The 21,389-nt window shown below is 44.8% G+C and overlaps 1 protein-coding gene across 2 annotated transcripts in view; it reads right to left on the bottom strand.

The window, feature by feature from the left end:
* Nucleotides 1–21,188, bottom strand: part of DPY19L1 (dpy-19 like C-mannosyltransferase 1) — a 157,286-nt gene extending 136,098 nt beyond the window's left edge. For both annotated transcript variants that reach the window (XM_044293629.1, XM_044293628.1), the window contains exon 1: nt 20,875–21,188. In XM_044293629.1, the coding sequence (XP_044149564.1) occupies nt 20,875–21,097 (223 nt within the window). In that variant the 5' untranslated portion in view covers nt 21,098–21,188. The remainder of the gene's footprint in view (nt 1–20,874) is intronic.
* Nucleotides 21,189–21,389: the final 201 nt, after the last annotated feature.

Here is a 21,389-nt window from a genome sequence, read left to right on the forward strand (position 1 = left end):
GTTTCCGCCGCACCCGTATTGCCCCCTTTCACCACCCAGTCTGGAGTTCGCGTGGAGACAGCTCATTTAGGATCAGCCCTCGAGTTTCTTGAGCTGTTCTTCACCGCGGATCTCTATGACTTAGTTGTGGCAGAAACCAACCGCTACGCCACACAGTTTATAACCGCCAATCTGGAAAGCTTCAATGCCCAGCCTTTCCGATGGAAACCAGTCACAGTTTCCAAATTTAAATTATTTTTGGGCCTTATCCTCAGCATGGGTCTAACTAAATAAAATGTATTGTGGTCCTATTGGTCTAAAGACCCAATACATTACATGCCCATGTTCTCTGCTGCTATGTCCAGGTTTTGAGGGCATCATGCGCTTTATGCATTTTACTGACAATAAAACCTGTCATCCAAGAGTCCACCCTGCTTATGACCGGCTCCACAAAATTCGGCCCCTCATAGACCATTTGTCATCCAGATTTGCAGATGTGTCTAACCCCAATCAGAACATCTGCATAGACGAGTCCCTAGTACATTTTTCCCAGCGCCTTGGCATCAAACAGTACATCCCCAGCAAGCGCGCCCGGTATGGGGTCAAACTGTATAAGCTCTGTGAAAGGGCAACAGTCTATACATATCGTTTTAGAGTCTATGAGGGAAAAGACTCAAAACTGGAGCCGGTCGGATGTCCTGACTACCTGGGGAGCAGTGGCAAGATTGTCTGGGACTTGGTGTCACCCTTACTCCACAAGGGGTACCACTTATATGTGGACAATTTTTACACAAGCGTGGCCCTCTTTCGGCACTTACATCTAGTCGGAATTCAATGCCATGGCACCGCGCGACCCAGTCGCCGGGGCTTCCGCCAACGGCTCGTTAACACCCGACTTGAACGGGGGGGGCTGCCTTGTGTGACCAAGAACTGCTTGCGGTGAAGTGGAGGGACGTTTATCTTCTGTCCACCATTCACGCAGACACGACAGTGCAAATTTAAAGGGCAACTAGAGAAACCCCTCTCTGTCCACGACTATAGACTATAACCTTCACATGGGAGGGGTGGACTTGAATGACCAGATGTTGGCTCCCTATTTCACCAGTTAGTGGAATGAGACTTTGTAATAAAGAAAAAAAAAAAAAAAAAACATTTTCCGCTAACTTGTGCCAAAAATAAATAAAAATCTTCGATGAACTCACCATGCCCCTCACGGAATACCTTGGGGTGTCTTCTTTCCAAAATGGGGTCACTTGTGGGGTATTTATACTGCCCTGACATTTTAGGGGCCCTAAAGCGTGAGAAGTAGTTTGGAATCCAAATGCGTAAAAAATGCCCTGTGAAATCCTAAAAGGTACTCATTGGAATTTCGGGCCCCTTTGTGCACCTAGGCTGCAAAAAAGTATCACACATGTGGCATCATCGTACTCCGGAGAAGTAGGGCAATGTGTTTTGGGGTGTATTTTTACATATACCCATACTGTGTGGGAGAAATATCTCTGTGAATGACAATTATTATTTTTTTTATACAAAGTTGTCAATTTACAGAGATATTTCTCTCACCCAGCATGGGTATATGTAAAAATATACCCCAAAACACATTGCCCTACTTCTTCTGAGTACGGCCATACCACATGTGACACTTTTTTGCAGCCTAGGTGCGTAAAGGGGCCGAAAGTCCAACGAGTACCTTTAGGCTTTACAGGGTTGCTCACAATTTAGCCCCGCCCAAAATGCCAGAACAGTAAACACTGAATTTTTTTTTTTTTTGCCAGAAGTTAACAGAAATGGAAACATATATATATATATATATATATATATATATATATTTATTTATTTATTTTTTTTTCCTCAGAAAGTGTCAATTTCCGCTAACTTGTGCAAAAAAATTAAATCATACATGAACTCACCATGCCCCTCTGCGAATACTTTTGGGTGTCTTCTTTCTAAAATGGGCTCATTTTGGGGGGTATTTATACTATCCTGCCATTCTAGCACCTCAAGAAACATGACAGGTGCTCAGAAAGTCAGAGCTGCTTCAAAATGCGGAAATTCACATTTTTGTACCATAGTTTGTAAACGCTATAACTTTTGCGCAAACCAATAAATATACACTTATTGGATTTTTTTTTTCTGACACAAACTTGTAATTATATTTGAACAATTTAACCAGAGAAAAGTTAAAATACACTTTTTTTTTATTTTTAGAAAATTGCGGCCAATTTAGATTAATATCGGAAAAACTAAAAATCTTAGCAGCAATCAAATACCACCATTTGGGTGCCAAGTTGCATGACCGAGCAATAAACCGTTAAAGATGTGAAGTGACGATTTGTAAAAAAGGGCCTGGTCACTAGGGGGGTATAAACCTGTGGTCCTTAAGTGGTTAAAGCCATTTTTCTGGTACAAATGAGATAATAAAACTCCTCCAAACTACTTTTAAAGACAAACCAAGCAAGGGGAGAAAAGCCCAGTGTGCATTGCTTTCCTGCCCTGCTTGACTGGTGTGTCACCCTATGGGCAAATAGGGAGAGACCAATCAATCAAGACAAGCTGGGAGAAGCCACTCAAGGGACTCTTCTCGTGCCTAGCTTGTTTGCAATTCTGTTCCTTTTTATTATTACCTTTCTGTGTAAGTCTAGTACCCATCCTCCCCCATCCCCATTGTGCTGATAAGACCACATTCCTGAGTGATCTCCGAGACATGTGCTGCACACTGGAGGAGAGGCTAACAGGTTTAAACTCTGTGGCACATTTTGGGAGACTCCAGCTTAAACTTCATCCTAGGTAGGGCTCATGCACATGACCGTATGTATTTTGCGGTCCGCAAACAATACGGATGACATCTGTGTGCATTACGTATTTTGCAGAACGAAACAGTTCTATCCTTGCCCGTAATGTGGATAATAATAGGAAATGTTCTATTTTTTTTTGCAGAACGGACATACGGAAGCGGAAAGCACACAGAGTAACTTTGTTTTTGTTTTTTTTCGGACCCTTTGAAATGAATGGCTCTGCATAAAGTCCGCAAAAAAACAGGCACGAAAAGAAAATACGTTTGTGTGCATGAGCCTGTAGGATGTAAGTATTGATTTGCCGTATCTCTTGTATACCCTGCGGTGTTGGTGATGTGTTATAACGTGGTAGACAGCCATGTGCTACAGCATGATCTCCACCCGATTTAGGCTAGTAATGGTTATTTACATTTTATTATTCTGTATGTGATTTGTCTGTGTTATTTTATATCTAAATCACACTTAGTAAATATATTTATTCACTTAGCCTGTGTAAGCTTACTCTTTCTCAAATCTTTTGAATTAACATTATGTTAAAGTTTCCCATACCAACCAGATTGCACCATGTTATGAAGCAGGAGAAGCAGAGCAGACTGACAAATAGTTTTCAGGAAAAAGTTTCAAAGTAACTTGTATTTTTATTAATTTAAAGGTGCTGTGCAAGAATGAGTGAGGGGTGTTAGCCATCTCCCCCCTTCCACTTGGCCGGACCAGTAAAGGAAAGATTGCTTGCTTCTCTGTTATCATCGCTTCACTTACTACAGTACAATATACCAAATTAGCAGCTCTCTAGGCATGAAAGTAATACAGTGGTCAACTATGAAGTATAAATAAATCTTTTACTTACTAATTAATTTACTTTTATAAAACAAAACAATAATTATATACTGGTAATGTAGCAGTAAAGAAAAAAAGGTGCAGGCCAATGCAGGAAACAAATATTAAAATATAAATTAAATATAGGCAAGTATAGGTGACCTCCACAGCACTCCACACCCTTAACAGTGACCCCCCCAACCGCTTAACAGGGAGCTCCACAGACCTCCGCCCTCTTAACATTGACCTCCACAGCATCCTGCCCCATTAACAGTGACCTCCACAGCACAAAGTCCTCTTAAGGCCTCATGCACACGACCGTTGTGTGCATCCGTGGCCGTTGTGCCGTTTTTTTCCGCAGACCCATTGATCCGTTTTTCCGCGTCCGTGATCCGTTTTTCCAATCCGTGAAAAAAATAGGACCTGTCCTATTTTTTTCACTGACAACGGTTCACGGACCCATTCAAGTCAATGGGTCCGTGAAAAGTCACGGATGCACACAAGATAGTCATCCGCATCCGTGTCCATGAACCGTGTCCGTTTTTCCTATCATTTTCAATGCAAACTTGACTTATTTTTTTTTTTTCACTTTTCATGTCCGTGGATCCTCCAAAAATCAAGGAAGACCCACGGAAGAAAAAAACGGTCACAGATCACGGAACAACGGAAATCCATTTTGCGGACCGCAAAAAAAAACGGTCGTGTGCATGAGGCCTAACAGTAACCTGTAGCAGTGAGGAAAAATGGCTGAGTTGTTATGGAAACCTAGTATAAAACTGTGTGAATGTCAAGACTGAATGACCTGCAAGCTTCTATGGGCCAATAAGGTTCATGTGACTGTGTATGGCAGTTAGCCAATAGGAGCTTGCATATCCTAATACATTTTTTTGGGAATATCTCAAGAACCATATGTCCTAGAGCAGGCATGCTCAACCTGCGGCCCTCTAGCTGTTGCAAAACTACAACTCCCATCATTCCCGGACAGCCTACAGCTATCAGCCTAGAGAACGGAAGTTGTTGTTTTACAACAGCTGGAAGGCCGCAGGTTGAGTATCCCTGTCCTAGAGAACTGAGACCTTTATGAAAACTTTCCCAGACACTTGATGTACCTATGTGCCAAATTTGGTGCAGAGTGGACAATAGACAGAAATTCATTTATATATATGCAGCTCTCACCTCCTCTGACGAGCAGGCAATTATCTTCTGCCTGTTGTCGGCCCATATGAACGGGCCTTAAAGGGGTTGTCCAGGTTCAGAGCTGAACCTGGACATACCTCCATTTTCACCCCGGCAGCCCCCCTGACATGAGCATCGGAGCAGTTCATGCTCCGATGCTCTCCTTTGCCCTGCGCTAAATCGCGCAGGGCAAAAGCATTTTTCTGAGTTCCGGTGACGTACCGGGGCTCTCTATGGGGCTGACAGGCAGCCCGGTGACGTCACCGGCACTGATGGGCGGGATTTGGCTCTGCCCTAGCCAGTAAAACGGCTAGGGCAGAGCTAAAGCCCGCCCCTCAGAGCCGGTGACGTCACCGAACACACTGCTGGGCGGAAGTTACCGCCCGGCAGTGTGTTATTGAAAACACAAGAGCCTGTGCCCTGCGCGATCTAGCGCAGGGCACGGGAGCGCATCGGAGCATGAGATGCTCCGATGCCAGGCTCAGGAGGGCTGCCGGGGTGAAAATAAGGGTATGTCCGGGTTCAGCTCTGAACCCGGACAACCCCTTTAAAGGGGTTGTCTCATCTGTGACAATGGGGGGATATCGCTAGGATTTGTAACTATTGGTGTGCGGGACCCACACCTGGCAGACAATGGGGGTAATATCCTAGCAATATGCCCCCATTGTCTCAGATGAGACAATCCCTTTAACAACTGGGGTGGACAATGTTGTCAGTATATCTGCATGCATAGTTAAGCACACCTAATCTGGAGCATAGATTGTAGCCGTCTCTTTACGCAAGCAATAGTTCACCAAAATGAGTCTCCTTGATGAAAGTAAACATTGCTAACAATATTCTCAGCTGCTTTTACAGAGCTAGTAACTTTTTGCTGTGTCCCTTTAGCACTGGAATATTGGATCCCTGTTAGAAGACTGACTGGATATCTGGAAACAGAGACGCCTCCAAAGTGAGTAGTGGGGGGCTGGTGATGGCTGTTTATGGAGAGTAAAGAGTGTATTAGACAGGCAGATTGTCTGCCAGATCATTGCTAATGAGTATTCGTATGAACGCTCGTTAACGTTGATCTGCCACTGATAACCCGACGAATGAGCGTTTGCTCATTCATCAGGCAATTCAAAATCATTGTTTGCCAGCAGCAAAACGTGCTGTCTAATCACAATCTGCTGCCGGCAAACAACTAGTCAGTATTAGGGTTAGCGATGGCATTAGTGATTGCTCCTCCCCATACTGAGGAGGAGATCGCTGCATGTCATAGCAATGGTCTCCTCCACTAACAAGCAGGCAATTGCTGGGAGGGAACGCTTCCTGCACGCTCGCCGTATGCAATACAGCCTTTACGCATGCGTAAAGGCTGGTGACAGAATCCCTTTAATGGGTCTGTGTACAGGAGCATTGTTTTTCACGCATAATTTCTGCATTCAGGAAAAATTACAGCATTTTCTATATTCTGTGTTTTCAACACAGAATATAGGTTCCATAAAAGTGAATGGGGTTTGCGCTTTTCACTGATGGTTGCTAGATGTAGATTGTTATTCTTCCGTTTTTTTAATCATGCATGCGCGTGAAAAACGCATCCAAATCGGATTGCACCTCATGGAAAAAACTGAACACAATCGCAGACAAAAGTCACTGAACTTCTGTGCAAAACAGTCAGTTTTTTCCTGAACAGACCCCGAGAGAATCTGTAACGCTCATGTGAAAGAGGCCTAAAAGTTACTAAAAAGCTACGCAACAGCAGCTGAGAACATGTAAGAAATAGTTACTCCCATCAGGAAGAATCGTTTTGGTGAACTATTTCTTGCGTCAAGAGACAGCTACATCCATATTACACAATAGGAGTGACATTGTCCATTCCAGATGTTACTGATAGAACTAAGAATTTCAGTGGATTACGATTCTGTTGGATTCTGCCCTTTTATCAATAGCTAGCCATTATTGTGAGTCAAATATTATTAGTGGCTGCTAGGTCCCAGCAGCAGTTCATTTTAATAACTGTATTTTTCGTCCCTATAAGGCCTCTTGCAGACTAGCGTGAGCGGATTAGGTCCGGGATGCGTTGCGGATGCGTTCAGTGAAAAATGCGCAATTTCGCAAGCAAGTTCATTCAGTTTTGTCAGCGATCGCGTTCAGTTTTTATCACGCGGGTGCAATGTGATTTAATGAGTTTTGCACGCACGTGATAAAAATGGAATGTTTACAAACAACATCTCTTAGCAACCATCAGTGAAAAACGCATCGCATCCGCACTTGCTGGCGGATGCGATGCGATTTTCACGCAGCCCCATTCACTTCTATAGGGCCCGCGTTGCGTGAAAATTGCAGAATATAGAAAATGCTGCGATTTTCACACAACGCACAGGCGATGCGTGAAAACCAACGCTCATGTTCACAGATCCATTGGATTGAATGGGACTAGATTCCGTGCGGGTGCAATGCGTTTGCATCACGCATTATACTTGCTCGTGTGAAAGGGACCTAAGACACAGGTTTCAGAGGAGGAAAGTAAGAAACAAAAATATGTTTCATCAGACCTTAGATCAGAGCCACAATCAGACCTCAGCTCACACCCCCATGTTACTACGACCCTCAATCAAACCTCAGATCAGACCCCCAATCAGACCCCACATGTTAATAAGATCCTCAATCAGACCTTTGATCAGACCCACATGTTACTAAGACCCTCAATCAGACCCCACATGTTAATAAGATCCTCAATCAGACCTTTGATCAGACCCACATGTTGCTAAGACCCGCAATCAGACCCCTAAGTTACTGACCCTCAATCAGACCCCATGTTGATAAGACCTGCCTGAAAAACCTGCCACTCCTGAGAGCCAGCACTCCTCCTGCTATGCAGTGCTGTGACCCGCAATCGCACAGTGTGCGGTGACAGAGCGCGCCAATGTCCTCACGCCGTGCGCAGGTCACAGCACAGCGTGCAGAGCCCTGCAGGACAAGCCTAGGAAGTGGTGAATACCAGCAAAGGAAGCGCTGCATTCACCGCTCCCTGGTCCTCCTGTACTAGTGAGCATTAGTTTTTGCCCCATAAGATGGACTCCACCCCCCCTTATATTTATTTTATATTTTAATATTTGTTCCACTGCACCTTTTTACCTTCTATACTACCTTTACAGTATATATTGTTATTGTATATACAGTAAGTATGTTATTTAGAAGTAGCAGGGGGCAGCACAGTGGTGGTGGCTCAGCACTGGTACCTTGCAGCTCCGGGGTCAAATCCAACCAAGGACAACATCGGTATAGCGTTTGTATGTTGACCTCGTGTTTGCACAAGTTTCCCTGAGCTTGGCTGCCATCCCAATAAAAAAATAAATTAAAAAAAAATAAATTAAAAATCACAAACATTTTTTATGGACAAACTGGAAAACCATTATGAATGATTGAGATTATAAAATAAGTAGCACATGTCTATAGCTCAATATACTAATAACACCTTGTGAGCTATAAAATGATGATAACTGCTACCAAAACAATCTAGCCAAGTACCACAAGGCTCAAAAAAAAAAAAAAAAAACACAGACACATGAAATGCTCTAATGCTCATATCAGAGGGCCGGAGGGGTGAAGATGGGGATAAGTCTGGTTTCAGCTATGAACCCGGACAACCCCTTAAATGGATTTGTCTCTTTTCAACATATGGCATTTATCATGTAGAGAAAGTTACGGTAATACAAGGCACTTACGTATTATTACATATTATTATCCATATTGCCTCCTTTGCTGGCTGGATTAATTTCTCCATCACATTATACGCTGCTCGTATCCATATATGTATATGACCACCCTGCAATCCTGCCTGTACACTATGGGGACATGGGGTCGCACATAGGTATGCATGCACAGCAGCTCCTGGCCACCTCGTATCCGTGCTGCCGCGTTGCGATAACCCCTGGAGACGAGCCGTGTATAATGCAATGTAAAAAAAACATTACTAAGTTTCTTGAATTAACGTTTTCTGCATGGTAAATGCCATTTTCTGAAGCGATACAACCCCTTTAATCTCTTTTGCGCGCACAGTATAATAGCAGCTAGATCTTTAAACACTTCTACTCGTAATGCTTCTTACATATTTATAGGCAATGAGTTTACACAGCACTGGAGGATTCAATGGCCTTGTCATGTGAAGCATCGTGTTGCCAGGCAATGAATGGGGATTCAAGCGTATTAGCTCTATTTTATAATAGTGGCACTACTAGAAAACCGTTACAAGCTCAGGCACTGCTCACCTACATAAAGAAGGATCCATATTCTTTTATCTAATTAATGCCTTGACAAAAAACAGCTTCTCAATGATAGCTACTGTTGAAAGAAAACAGTCATTAGTGCTTAACGCCTCTCCCATCATATGCTTTTCATATTCTTCTACACCGGCAAAATAATCTGCATATTCAAAGTGAAGATGGCTTCGCACTGTGCCATATTTCAGTCCAACGAGACAAGCATGAAAAATGAGCACGCTCCTCTGGCATACCGAAGTGCTCAATTTTGTAGATTTTCTAACAAAGTGAAAAACCTTTTTAGGGATTAACACATTCTTCCTTTTCTCCTTAAGGGCTAATTCAGTCGACCGTATGAATGGCCCTGTATACATTCCTCAATTTTACGGAAAGGGCAAGGACCCATTCATTTCAATGGGTCCGCATCCGTAGTTCTGTTCCGCAGCCCTTTTACCTCTTGCAAGCAGCTCCGTTCCAGTGTGAATGTTCCCGTCCCCGCTGTTTCCAGACCCAAGTGGACTAGAAGTCTGAACATTCCATTCATAAGCATGTGCACCTCTGAAGTGAACTGCCGCATGAAGAACTTTCAGCAAACTCTGCACCAGTTACAGGAAGATTTTGCTGTGGATTTCTCCCTATGCCTTGTAAATTCTGAAATTTGCAGTGCAGATCTGCAGCATAAACTGAAACTTTCTACACCGATTCTGCACTTATCTTTGCATCCCATTTCTGGGTAAGAGATTTGTTCAGAGGTCATACACTTTGCTGCAGATTTGCGGAAGATTGCGCCACTAAAAGCAGGAACGAGCTGCCCTAGCTTCACTGCGCCTACAGCTCCGCTCCCTGCGCCGCCGCGGCGTCCCCCGCCTACAGCTCCGCTCCCTGCGCCGCCGCGGCGTCCCCCGCCTGCAGCTCCGCTCCCTGCGCGGCGTCCCCCGCCTGCAGCTCCGCTCCCTGCGCGGCGTCCCCCGCCTGCAGCTCCGCTCCCTGCGCGGCGTCCCCCGCCTGCAGCTCCGCTCCCTGCGCGGCGTCCCCCGCCTGCAGCTCCGCTCCCTGCGCGGCGTCCCCCGCCTGCAGCTCCGCTCACTGGGGCACATTTACCAGGCTCACCTGTTTTTAGGTGTAAAATTAGCCTGGCATATTTGCTTTGTCTGTCAGTCTTTTGCCTAGTATTTTATTAAAAGTCGCACAGCACGTCATGAATTAGACTAGGCGTATCGTTATTGGTCAGTTTCAAAGTCACATAGACTGAACTAATTAGTATGTTCATGAAAAAAATAAAAAATAAAGGCGCAAATGAGCTGAGAAAAGTCACACATCTCCCTGAAAGTGCAACTTTTAATACAAAAAAAGTCACACTTCACCTCTCAAAACAGAGAGAACAGTATGCCAGCCCTGGAGTGGAGTAGAAATTAAGACTATTATTGAGACAAATTCCTACATAAATAGGATTGGAAAAAGGGGGTAAAAATTTGAAAACATTGAACTTCAAAATAATCTAACGAGGTGCAAAAGTCTCCAAAACAGGTGCAATTTCAGTGGTAAATGCAACAAAAAAAGTATTTGCCTGTCTAAAGACAGGCGCAAAGACTATAGTAAATGTGCCCCACTATGTAGTGGCTGTACCTGGTTACTGCGGCACTACTACCATTCACTTGACAGAGCAGTGCTGCAGTAACTAGGCTCAGCCAATACACAGTGAACGGAGCTGTGTAGTTTTAGGACTAGTTCACACTTCAGTGTTTGGTCAGTGATTTGTGAGCCAAAACCAGAAGTGGAGCCTCCATATACATTAGGTAGAAGGGAAAGATCTGCTCCTGTTCTATGTTTAGAGCTGCACCTGGTTTTGGCTCACAAATCACTGATGGAAATCACTGACCGAACACTGAAGTGTGAACGAGGCCTTAGGCTGGGTTCACACCTGAGCGTTTTACAGCGCGTTCCTACGCGCTGTAAAACGCTCAACAAGGAGAAACCAATGATTCCCTATGGGAATGGTTCACACTTGGGCGTTTTACAGCGCGTACGATCGCGCTGTAAAACGCCCGACGCTCCAAAAAGTACATGAGCGACTTTTGGGGCGTTTGTGGCCATAGGACACTGTAGTGAATCACACAAACGCGCGTCAAACGCGCGTTTACTATTACAAAAACGCGCATAAAAATGCGCGTCAAAAACGCGCGTAAAACGCGCGTTTGCGCAACGCTCAAGTGTGAACCCAGCCTTAGTGTCTGGCTCTGGCGCTGCAGCTAGTGAAAAAAAAAATCATTGGTGGAGGTGCTGGGAATTGGACTCCTGCTGATCCAATCTAGATGAGTTAACCTAAGGCTGGGTTCACACTTGAGCGTTGCGCAAACGCGCGTATCACGTGCGTTTTTGACGCGCATTTTTATGCGCGTTTTTGTAATAGTAAACGCGCGTTTGACGCGCGTTTGTGTGATTCACTACAGTGTCCTATGGCCACAAACGCCCCAAAAGTCGCTCATGTACTTTTTGGAGCGTCGGGCGTTTTACAGCGCGATCGTACGCGCTGTAAAATGCCCAAGTGTGAACCATTCCCATAGGGAATCATTGGTTTCTCCTTGTTGAGCGTTTTACAGCGCGTAGGAACGCGCTGTAAAACGCTCAGGTGTGAACCCAGCCTAAGGGTACTTTCACATTAGCGTTTTTCTTTTCCGGCATAGAGTTCCGTCACAGGGGCTCAATACCGGAAAAGAACTGATCAGGCGTATCCCCATGCATTCTGAATGGAGAGTAATCCGTTCAGGATGCATCAGGATGTCTTCAGTTCAGTCATTTTGACTGATCAGGCAAAAGATAAAACCGTAGCATGCTATGGTTTTATCTCCGGCAAAAAAAAACTGAACACTTGCCTGAATGCCGGATCCGCAAAATACCGCAATGCCGGACCCGTCCTTCCGGCCTGCGCATTCGCAGACCGGTAAAAATGTAAAAAGATACAAGACGGATCCATCTGTCTGCATAACAAGCGGAGAGACGGATCCGTTCTTGCAATGCATTTGTGAGACGGATCCGGATGCGTCTCATAAATGCTTTCAGTCACATCCAGATTGGTGGATCCGGCAGGCAGTTCCGACGACGGAACTACTTGCCGGTTCACACTGCCGCAAGTGTGAAAATAGCCTTATAATAAAAAATTTAAAAAGTCCTGGAAAGCCCTTTAAAAATGGTAAAATGAATGATATAAATACATTTTAATAACTGAACGAGTTTCATGTGACTCAAGCAGGCAATTGCAGCCACGTAGGATGATCTAAGGACAACAGGAAGTGGCAGAGTACCCCCTGCCCAGGCCAGGAACAGTTCCACATGTAAAGGCAGAATTATTCCTTTTTTTTCTCTTTTTTTTTTTTTTTTATGTTTTTTCCTCACTGATAGAAGCTTAGCTTTGTCTCTGCATCAAATCCATTGTCCCGGCTGGACAAGCTTTCAAACACAGCTTTGTCAATAAAATGTGCAGTACGTGTTTGCAGCCTATTGTAATGTAAAGATCAGCTGCTATTTTCTCAATATGTGGCCAAGAATGTGCAAATGTCGTCATCTGTGAAAAGAACAAAACAGAACTGTTTCTCTCCCAGAACAGGGGATGAAATCTCTGATGTATCTCCAAACTCTCCAATCTCTGCATCTCATTTTTAGGCCTCATGCACATGACTGTATTTTGGGTCCGCGTCCAATCAGCATTTATTGCAGACCGGAAGAGGACCCATTCATTTCTATGGGACCGCATTAGTGTGGCTGTGGCCGTTTCGCAAATTATAGAACATGTCACAAAACGGACAAGAATAGGCAGTCCTATTAGCAAAATGCGGAATGCACATGGCCAGGATCCGTGTTTGCGGACCGCAAAATACATACGGTCGCGTGCATAAGGCCGTAGGCTAAGTTCACACAGGTCTGATCTGCTGCAGAAATCTAATCCAGAATCTGCAGGGAAATCCACACTACATTGTGCTGGCCATTGGAAGGGGCAATCCTAAATATATTTTATGTTCTATCAATCTAAGGCCCTTATTTATCAAAACCAGTGATAAGCAGGGTTTTAGTGGTGATAGAAAATCAGTTCTCACCTCTCCTGTGTTCTCCCCTTTCCTTATACTATAAACAGTGATAAGTGGTGACATATAATCAGTTCTTTCCTCTTCCGAGTTCTCTCCTGTCCCTTATTCTATAAACAGTGATAAGCAGGGTGTTGTAATGGTGATAGATAATATATCCTCACCTCTCCTGTGTTCTCTCCTGTCCTTTATTCTATAAACAGTGATAAGCAGGGTGTTGTAATGGTGATAGATAATCAGTTCTCACCTCTCCTGTGTTCTCTCCTGTCCCTTATTCTATAAACAGTGATAAGCAGGGTGTTGTAATGGTGATAGATAATATATCCTCACCTCTCCTGTGTTCTCTCCTGTCCTTTATTCTATAAACAGTGATAAGCAGGGTGTTGTAATGGTGATAGATAATCAGTTCTCACCTCTCCTGTCCTTTATTCTATAAACAGTGATACGCAGGGTGTTCTAGTGGTGATAATCAGTTCTCACCTCTCCTGTGTTCTCTACTGTCGTTATACAAGGTATCTTCATGCTGTTCTAATGCTCTTAGTTACAATGCCTGAAACTGTGCTGCACACACTCAGCAGTAAGTTCCTCCTCTAAAGACCAGAAGAGGAAGTTCACTGTTGGAAAAGCCTACAAGATATCTTAGAACTGCTAGACAGGACAGCATTAAAAGGTGTTGTCTGGTAATAAGTAACTTTTCACAGGCGCCTGCACACTGCCTTCGCTAAGGAAAGATTCATACTTACCTACTATCCGCCACTCTGGTCCTGCGTGCTGACTCCTGTTTGTCCATCTTTTGATGCATGCATGTTTAATTTGTTATTGGCATGGTCCATCTGCAGCCAATAGCTGGCTTCAGCAAGTGGTGATGTGCCTCTTGTGGGGAAGATAATCATGCTCAGGCTGGAAAAGAAATAAACAAGCCGCGGACCACAAAATGGGCACATGGGAGCCACTGCACAGGACTGCAGCTGCAAGGAACAGGTAAGTATGACTCTTTTCTTAGCAGAGGTAGGCTGTGGGCACCTGTGAAAAGTTACTTTTTAATGCAACATCTTTCAAGTGCAACACTTTAAGTCCACATACCGAATTATAGTAGAATATAATATTATGGATATGGAATCCACTTTGTCATCACTGTCTACTGACCATCACCCAATTCTCTCCTTTCCAGGTAGGTCTGCATTGATCCTAACTGCTGCACCCAACTTTTCCATTGTCCGATATTGTCCACACCCCTCATCTTTCCTTCTCATCCCCTGGTCTGCATTGAACTTTTAATGTCTCTTTCCTGCTGGATTTGTTGAGTATTTGTATGTGCTCCCTTGATTAGGCCAAATGTAGCCCCCTCCCCTCTTGTTCACGCCTGATTAAAAACGGAGTCGTATGAATCTGAGGGTACTTTCACACTAGTGTTATTCTTTTCTGGTATTGAAATCCGGTGAAGGGTCTCAATACCAGAAAAAAAAAACGCTTCCGTTTTGTCCCAATGCATTCTGAATAAAAAAAGCAATCTGTTCAGTATGCAACAGCATGTCTTCTGTCCCGTCCCTTGTACGGTATTTGACTGGTGTTTTCTCCAGCCAAAATTCCGGAACACTACTGCACTTGCATTGAAGTGTATTAATGCCGAATCCGGTACCAAGTGTTCCGGAAATTGCTGCTAAAATTGGTTTTCCAGTCTTTCTAGCTTTGAAAAAAATTCAATACCGGATCAATTATTCCGGATGATACCGGAAAGACTGATCCGGTATTTCAATGAATAAGCTTACATGCACACGTGTTTTGCGGTCCGTATCTGAGTTTTTTATTTATTTTTTCTTCGATTTAAGTCCTCTTCCGTTCAGTTATTCCAGAAAACATATCCGTATGGTTCCCGTATGCAATCCGTTTTTTTTGCGGATCAGAAACGGAAACAGGAACTTATTAATCACCAAACACATGAGCTATAGTTTTTTTTTTACTTTTTGGGCAATTGTCTTATATAGGGGCTCTTTTTTTGCCGGATGGGGTGACTGTTTTATTGGTACCATTTTGGGGGGCATACGCCTTTTTGATCGCTTGGTGTTGCACTTTTTGTGATTAAGGTGACAAAATGGCTTCTTTTTTTTAAACAGCTTTTATTTTTTATGGTGTTTATCGGACGGGGTGGATCATGTGATATATTTATAGAGCCAGTCGTTACGGACGTGGCAATACCTAATATGTATGTGTTTTCTATTCTCTCTTATTTTTCTATTTTATTATATAAAATCAGGGGAAACTGGCGTTTATTTTTTATTAAAACCTATTTTTTTTTTTTTTTTTTAGGGAGAGGGAGACCCGATAGGCTCCCTCACCCTCCGCAAATCCCTTCTATGCCGCGGTCAGTGCTGACCACGGCATAGAAGGAGTTAATCCGCCGGCATCGGCTTGTACAGCGATGCTGGTGGATATAGCAGGGGCCCGGCTATCGGGGACTGCCGGGCCCCTGTAGTGATCAGGCGCACACCGCTCCGATGCCCGTCCGATCACCATGACATAATAGTACGTCAAAATGCAGGAACGCACTATTACATCATATGTCGGGAAGGGGTTAATGTCTCTTTCCCTGCTGGATTTATTGAGTATTTGTTTACATTAACTATTTCACCCCTGTATCTGGTCCTCACTTAAATAGGCCAAATGTAGCCCCCTCCCCTCTTGTTCCCACCTGATTGAACACTGAGTGGCATGAATCTAAGTCCTTAGGTCTTTCAGACCTTGGTCTTTTCAACGCAACATCTTTCAAGTGCAACTATTTGGCAGATGAGCGTTCCTCCAGCAGCGACTCGGCATCACAGCACCTGGCCTGACCTCCCATTGCATTATATTGATTTATAATGCTATGTAACCCTTACAGTTTTGGAATGTATTGGATAACACTGGCAGCATTATGACAGTGTTATCCAATACATCCCAGAACTGTAAGGGTTACATAGCATCATAAATCAATATAATGCTATGTGACCCCCGTCAGTGCTGAGAGGTCAGGCCGGGTGCTGTGATGCGAACTCGCTGCAGGACGAAAACTCGTCTGCAAGGGGCCTTTAAAGGGGTTGTCCAAGTTATATTTATTGATGACCTATCCTCAGGATAGGTCATCAATATCAGATCGGCGGGGGTCCGACACCCGGCACCCCCTCCGATCAGCTGTTTGAAGAGAAGGTGTGCGCGGTGTCAGCGCTGCCTCCTCTTCACTGTTTACCTTCTAGCCGTTGCATCTGCAGTGGTGAGCAGGTGTAATTACACCCAAGCCTTCCTATTGAAATGAATAGGACGGCTTGGGTGTAATTACACCTGCTCACCACTGCAGATGCAACGGCTAGAAGGTAAACAGTGAAGAGGAGTCAGCGCACGCTTTCTCTTCAAACAGCTGATCGGAGGGGGTGCCGGGTGTCGGACCCCCGCCGATCTGATATTGATGACCTATCCTGAGGATAGGTCATCAATAAATATAACTTGGACAACCCCTTTAAGTGCACATACCGAATTATACCAGAATGTAACCAGAAGGGGACCAAAGGTAACTACAGAAATAATTAATGCAAACAATGTTTCAGTCTTTCATCTTACTCTTCCCACTTTTCCAAATCCTCCTGAAATACCCCCACATCCATTTACCTAGCAAGGAACTATTCATCTCTTCCTCCATCTTAACTTCTCATCTGACAGCTTGCGCAAACCTGTTTGGCAATGTAAAACACTTCCTTCCCAGACACACACAGATACCTCATGCCCTCTCTTATTCTCACCTACTTAGGCCCCTTTCACACGGGCGAGTATTCCACGCGGATGCGATGCGCGAGTTGAACACTTTTAACTACCTTCTCCATCCCCCAGCGCCCCCACCCTCTCCTCTCATCTCAGCTGAGGACTTTGCCACATTCTTCAAGCAAAAGATGGTCAACAACAGAGAAAGCTTCAGTGCACAGTCCCCACAGACCCTCTACACAACTGCTCAGTCCTCTTCTCCTAAAACCCGCTTCTCCACCATTACAGAAGAAAAACTCTCTAGATCACATCTGACCACCTGTGCACTTGACCCAATCCCATCTCATCCCTAACCTCACCACAGTGTTTATCCCAGCTCTAACTCATCTCTTCAACCTATCACCATCCTCTGGCGTCTTCCCCTCTGGTTTTAAACATGCTACCATTACACCCATCCTAAAAAAAGCCTTCACTTGACCCATCTTCTTTGTCCAATTATCGCCCCATATCACTTCTTCCATATGCCTCAAAGCGACTTGAGAACATGTCCATTCTGAACTGTCCTCTCATCTCTCCTCCTGCTCCCTCTTTGACCAGCTACAATCTGGCTTCTGACCCCACCACTCAACTGAGACTGCCCTTACTAAAGTCACCAATGACCTACTAACAGCCAAAACCCAAAAAACACGACTTTGCCCTCCTTCTCCTTGACCTGTCCTCTGCCTTTGACACTGTCGACCACTCCCTTCTGTTACAAACTCTCATCTCTTGGCATCACTGACCTGGCCCTCTCCTGGATCACATCATACCTCACAGAGTGGACATTTAGCGTCTCCCACTCTCAAACCACCTGCTTGTCTCATTCCCTCTCTGTTGGTGTCCCGCAAGGCTCTGTCCTAGGACCTCTGCTTCTAAGTCCGCTGCCTTGGAGTGACCTTGGATTCTGCCCTCTTCTTCAGACCGCACATCCAAGCCCTTTCCACCACCAGCCGCCTCAAACTCAAAAACATCTCCCGCATCCGTGCTTTCCTCAACTTTGAGTCTGCGAAAATGCTTGTACATGCCCACATCATCTCCCGCCTAGACTACTGCAACATCCTCCACTGTGGCCTTCCATCTAGCACTCTCGCACCCCTCCAATCTATCCTCAACTCTGCTGCCTGACTAATCCACCTCTCACCCTGTTACTCCTCTGCCTCTCCCCTCCCCTTCACTAGCTGCACTGTTTACATGTTTATTTATTTATTCCCATTTAGAGTCCCACATGATTCTCTGCATTTCTGGGAAATACATATGGAGCTTTTTAACTTTTTTAGGTAAAATTCATAGATTTCTAACAATTATTACGTTTAACTGTGTTTTCCAGTTATTAAATACATAGTGCATTGCATATTTAACTTACAGGAATTTAGAAAAGGTCAGGAATTTCAGAAATTGTATTTCAATAAATATGTATTATGTTCTAATAATAGCCTGATTACTTAAATAATGATAATAAAAAGTCAGATGTTACCATTTTACTACTGTTATTACTAAATTATTAGCCATTTATGAAGGAGTGGGAGTGTGCTAAAATGGAGTCAGAACATTGGCAGCCCCTGCAGTTTTTGCTGTAGATCTGCAGGTAATCCCCTGCAAAATCCAGCATTTCATTGCAGATTTTCCCTTCCACTTGCTCTTTGTGCAGCAGAAACTGAGATCCTACATATTTAAAAATCCCCACCACTGGTCTGTGCAGCACATTTTTACAGCATGCGATTAGTTCTGAATGAAACCTACATTGCCGCCATTGTATTCTGGCGCAGGTTTTCCATGCTGTTTCTTTGTATGCAATTTTCTGTTTGAAGTGGTTTTTGATGTGGACTTTGATGTCATTTTCAGGACTCCCATTGATTTCAATGGGTATTTTTTTTTAACATGGAATCCACATTATCAATCATCGCATAGAAAAAGAAAAAACACTTTGTATGAACTACAGAGCGGATTGACCGATTAAAAAAAGAAAAATCGAGTTGGATTGAGAGCAGGTTATGTATGGATTTCGGTGTGGAACACGTGCAAAAACCTGCAAACAAGATATAGCAAGTGAACATGGCCTAAAGCTACATCCACACGTAGAAGAAATTCTGCAGAAAACCCACAGCGTGTACGAGAAAGGGATATTTTTTTTCCATGAGGACATGTTCTAAGAATCCAAAAAGGCTGGAATTAAATTAAATAAAAAGAGTGAGATCTGTGTCTACTGACACCAGAAGGAAGAGCAGCCGCAGAAGACCCTGCCCGTCAGGGTGACACTGCCATATGATGGATTACGTGTGGTAGAAACCCGTTATATGATACATTCATCTCCTCAATACCTCTGGCTGTGTACAAAGGCACATGGAGATTTCCTCTAGTACGAATTGTTTTATGTTATATTCCTGCTTAAAAAGGTTGATTTATGCCACTTATTATGATTTTTTTCAATAGGCTTTTATTAAAGGAAATCTGTCACCTAGTTTACCCTATAGAGCTGCGGACATGCAGGGATAGATCTCCGCTAGCATGTCCGCAATATACCTGTCCCATAGGGCTGTGTGGTTTTATTTCGTTTAAAAAATTATATATATATATATATATATATATATATATATATACCTGGTAAGGCGCCCAGCACCGCCCCCTGTGAAGGCGCCCAGCACCGCCCCCTGTGAAGGCGCCCAGCACCGCCCCCTGTGAAGGCGCCCAGCACCGCCCCCTGTGAAGGAGCCCAGCACCGCCCCCTGTGAAGGAGCCCAGCACCGCCCCCTGTGAAGGAGCCCAGCCCCCCCTGTGAAGGAGCCCAGCACCGCCCCCTGTGAAGGAGCCCAGCACCGCCCCCTGTGAAGGAGCCCAGCACCGCCCCCTGTGAAGGAGCCCAGCACCGCCCCCTGTGAAGGAGCCCAGCACCGCCCCCGTCCTCCGAATCTCCTCCTTGCTCACAAAGTTACAGTGCCGTAATCTCGCGATGCCTATATATAAGTGCCTATATCTGAGCAGCAATGTTTGCAATAATTTTTTAACGCAGATTTGTCATTAGGCTTTATTTACACTAGCGTATTTGTCATCAACTGCATTTTTTACAGACAGCACTTTAACCCAATCATGTCTATGGGGCCATGCACAAGTCTAGATTTTTGCAGATGCGTGTGACCGTTCCACAAATTATAGAACATGTCCTATTCTGGTCTGTATTGGGGAGAAGGACAGTCCTTTCTATTGATGGGGGTGAGAACATGCAGGACGCACGAGGAAGGTTTCCATATTTTGCGGATCCGTTGGTGGTCTCGAGTAGTGTTGAATCGCGTAATGGATTCCGCTACCACAGACCATAACGGAATTTAGAATCCATAACGCGATTTTTCGATAACCCGAACTTTAGACGCCGAACTTAAAACACAAGTTCGCTCAACAGTAGTCATGAGGCATTAAGAAGAGACATGTCACTTTATGCGGTTCCTGCTTGTTAACCGCGATGGCTTCGCTGCTCAAGGACTAGATCTAGTCCACATGGGGTAATTACTGTACAGACCCATGGCAGTTGTTGGGGTTAAGCCAAGTTTTCAAGTTATCCCCTACTGATTGCTGGTTCCCCCGCCAATGCGGAGAAACGGGGGTCCCGTTTCCATGTCTTGATGGAGCTGCATGCCTCACCATTCATTCTTTATGGGACCGCTGCACTCAACTCCCTCCAGCAGTTCCATAGAGAATGAATGGAGCTTGACATGTCGCTCCACTAGGAAGGGGGAACAGGACCCCTTTCTCAGGATTGGTGGGGGTTCCAACGGTTACTGACTGAAGTCTCATATCTCTGTCACAAAAATCCACTACATGATCTACCCACAATTCTGAGGTGGAAAGTCCACAGCATATCTGCTACATGTGAACATATAGAGGACTACTACCATCACTATGTGGACCCTTAGAATGGCATAATACATAGAAGCACAGATCTCTGCCAGTCCCTGGCATCAGACCTAACATTATAAACTTTCATGCCCTGACCTTACAATGCACACATCCCCAGAAATCAGCTCTCACCAATAATCAGGGTCGTCCCAACCGTTACATTGGCAGGGCTGAGGTAAGACGTTGCCTTATTCCTGGACTGGGTGGTCTCTGTGCCCGGGTGCGGGGTCCTGGTCCTCCCCTTGGTGCCAGCTGTACCCCTCTGCCTGTGCCTAGGGTGCATATCCATTAAGCCACTCTGCTCCTTCGACTTGTTTGACAGATCTTTATGGCCGGACCTTCCTTCCACAGCCATGCGATGGATCACCTCCAAATCACAACCCCTGCGATAGAAATGGAGAGCTCAGGCACTGATGGGAGCAGAGCTCAACCTAGCGATCACTGTGCGCAAGTTAATTGGAGGGTACAGCCTAGAATGTATTGGCTTCTTTGAGAGCGTGACGTCAGGAGATCACGTGACTGCTTCTCCCCGCCCCTTACAGACTGTGCCAGATGCAGGACAAGAGCTGGAAAGAGGAGCAGAGCAGCAGTGCTGCGTCCAGGGCAGGGAGAGTGCGGGCACTTGTGCTGTGGTCTGATGAGGGCCC

This window comes from Bufo gargarizans, chromosome 5, assembly GCF_014858855.1.
Source record: "Bufo gargarizans isolate SCDJY-AF-19 chromosome 5, ASM1485885v1, whole genome shotgun sequence".
Taxonomy (NCBI): domain Eukaryota; kingdom Metazoa; phylum Chordata; class Amphibia; order Anura; family Bufonidae; genus Bufo; species Bufo gargarizans.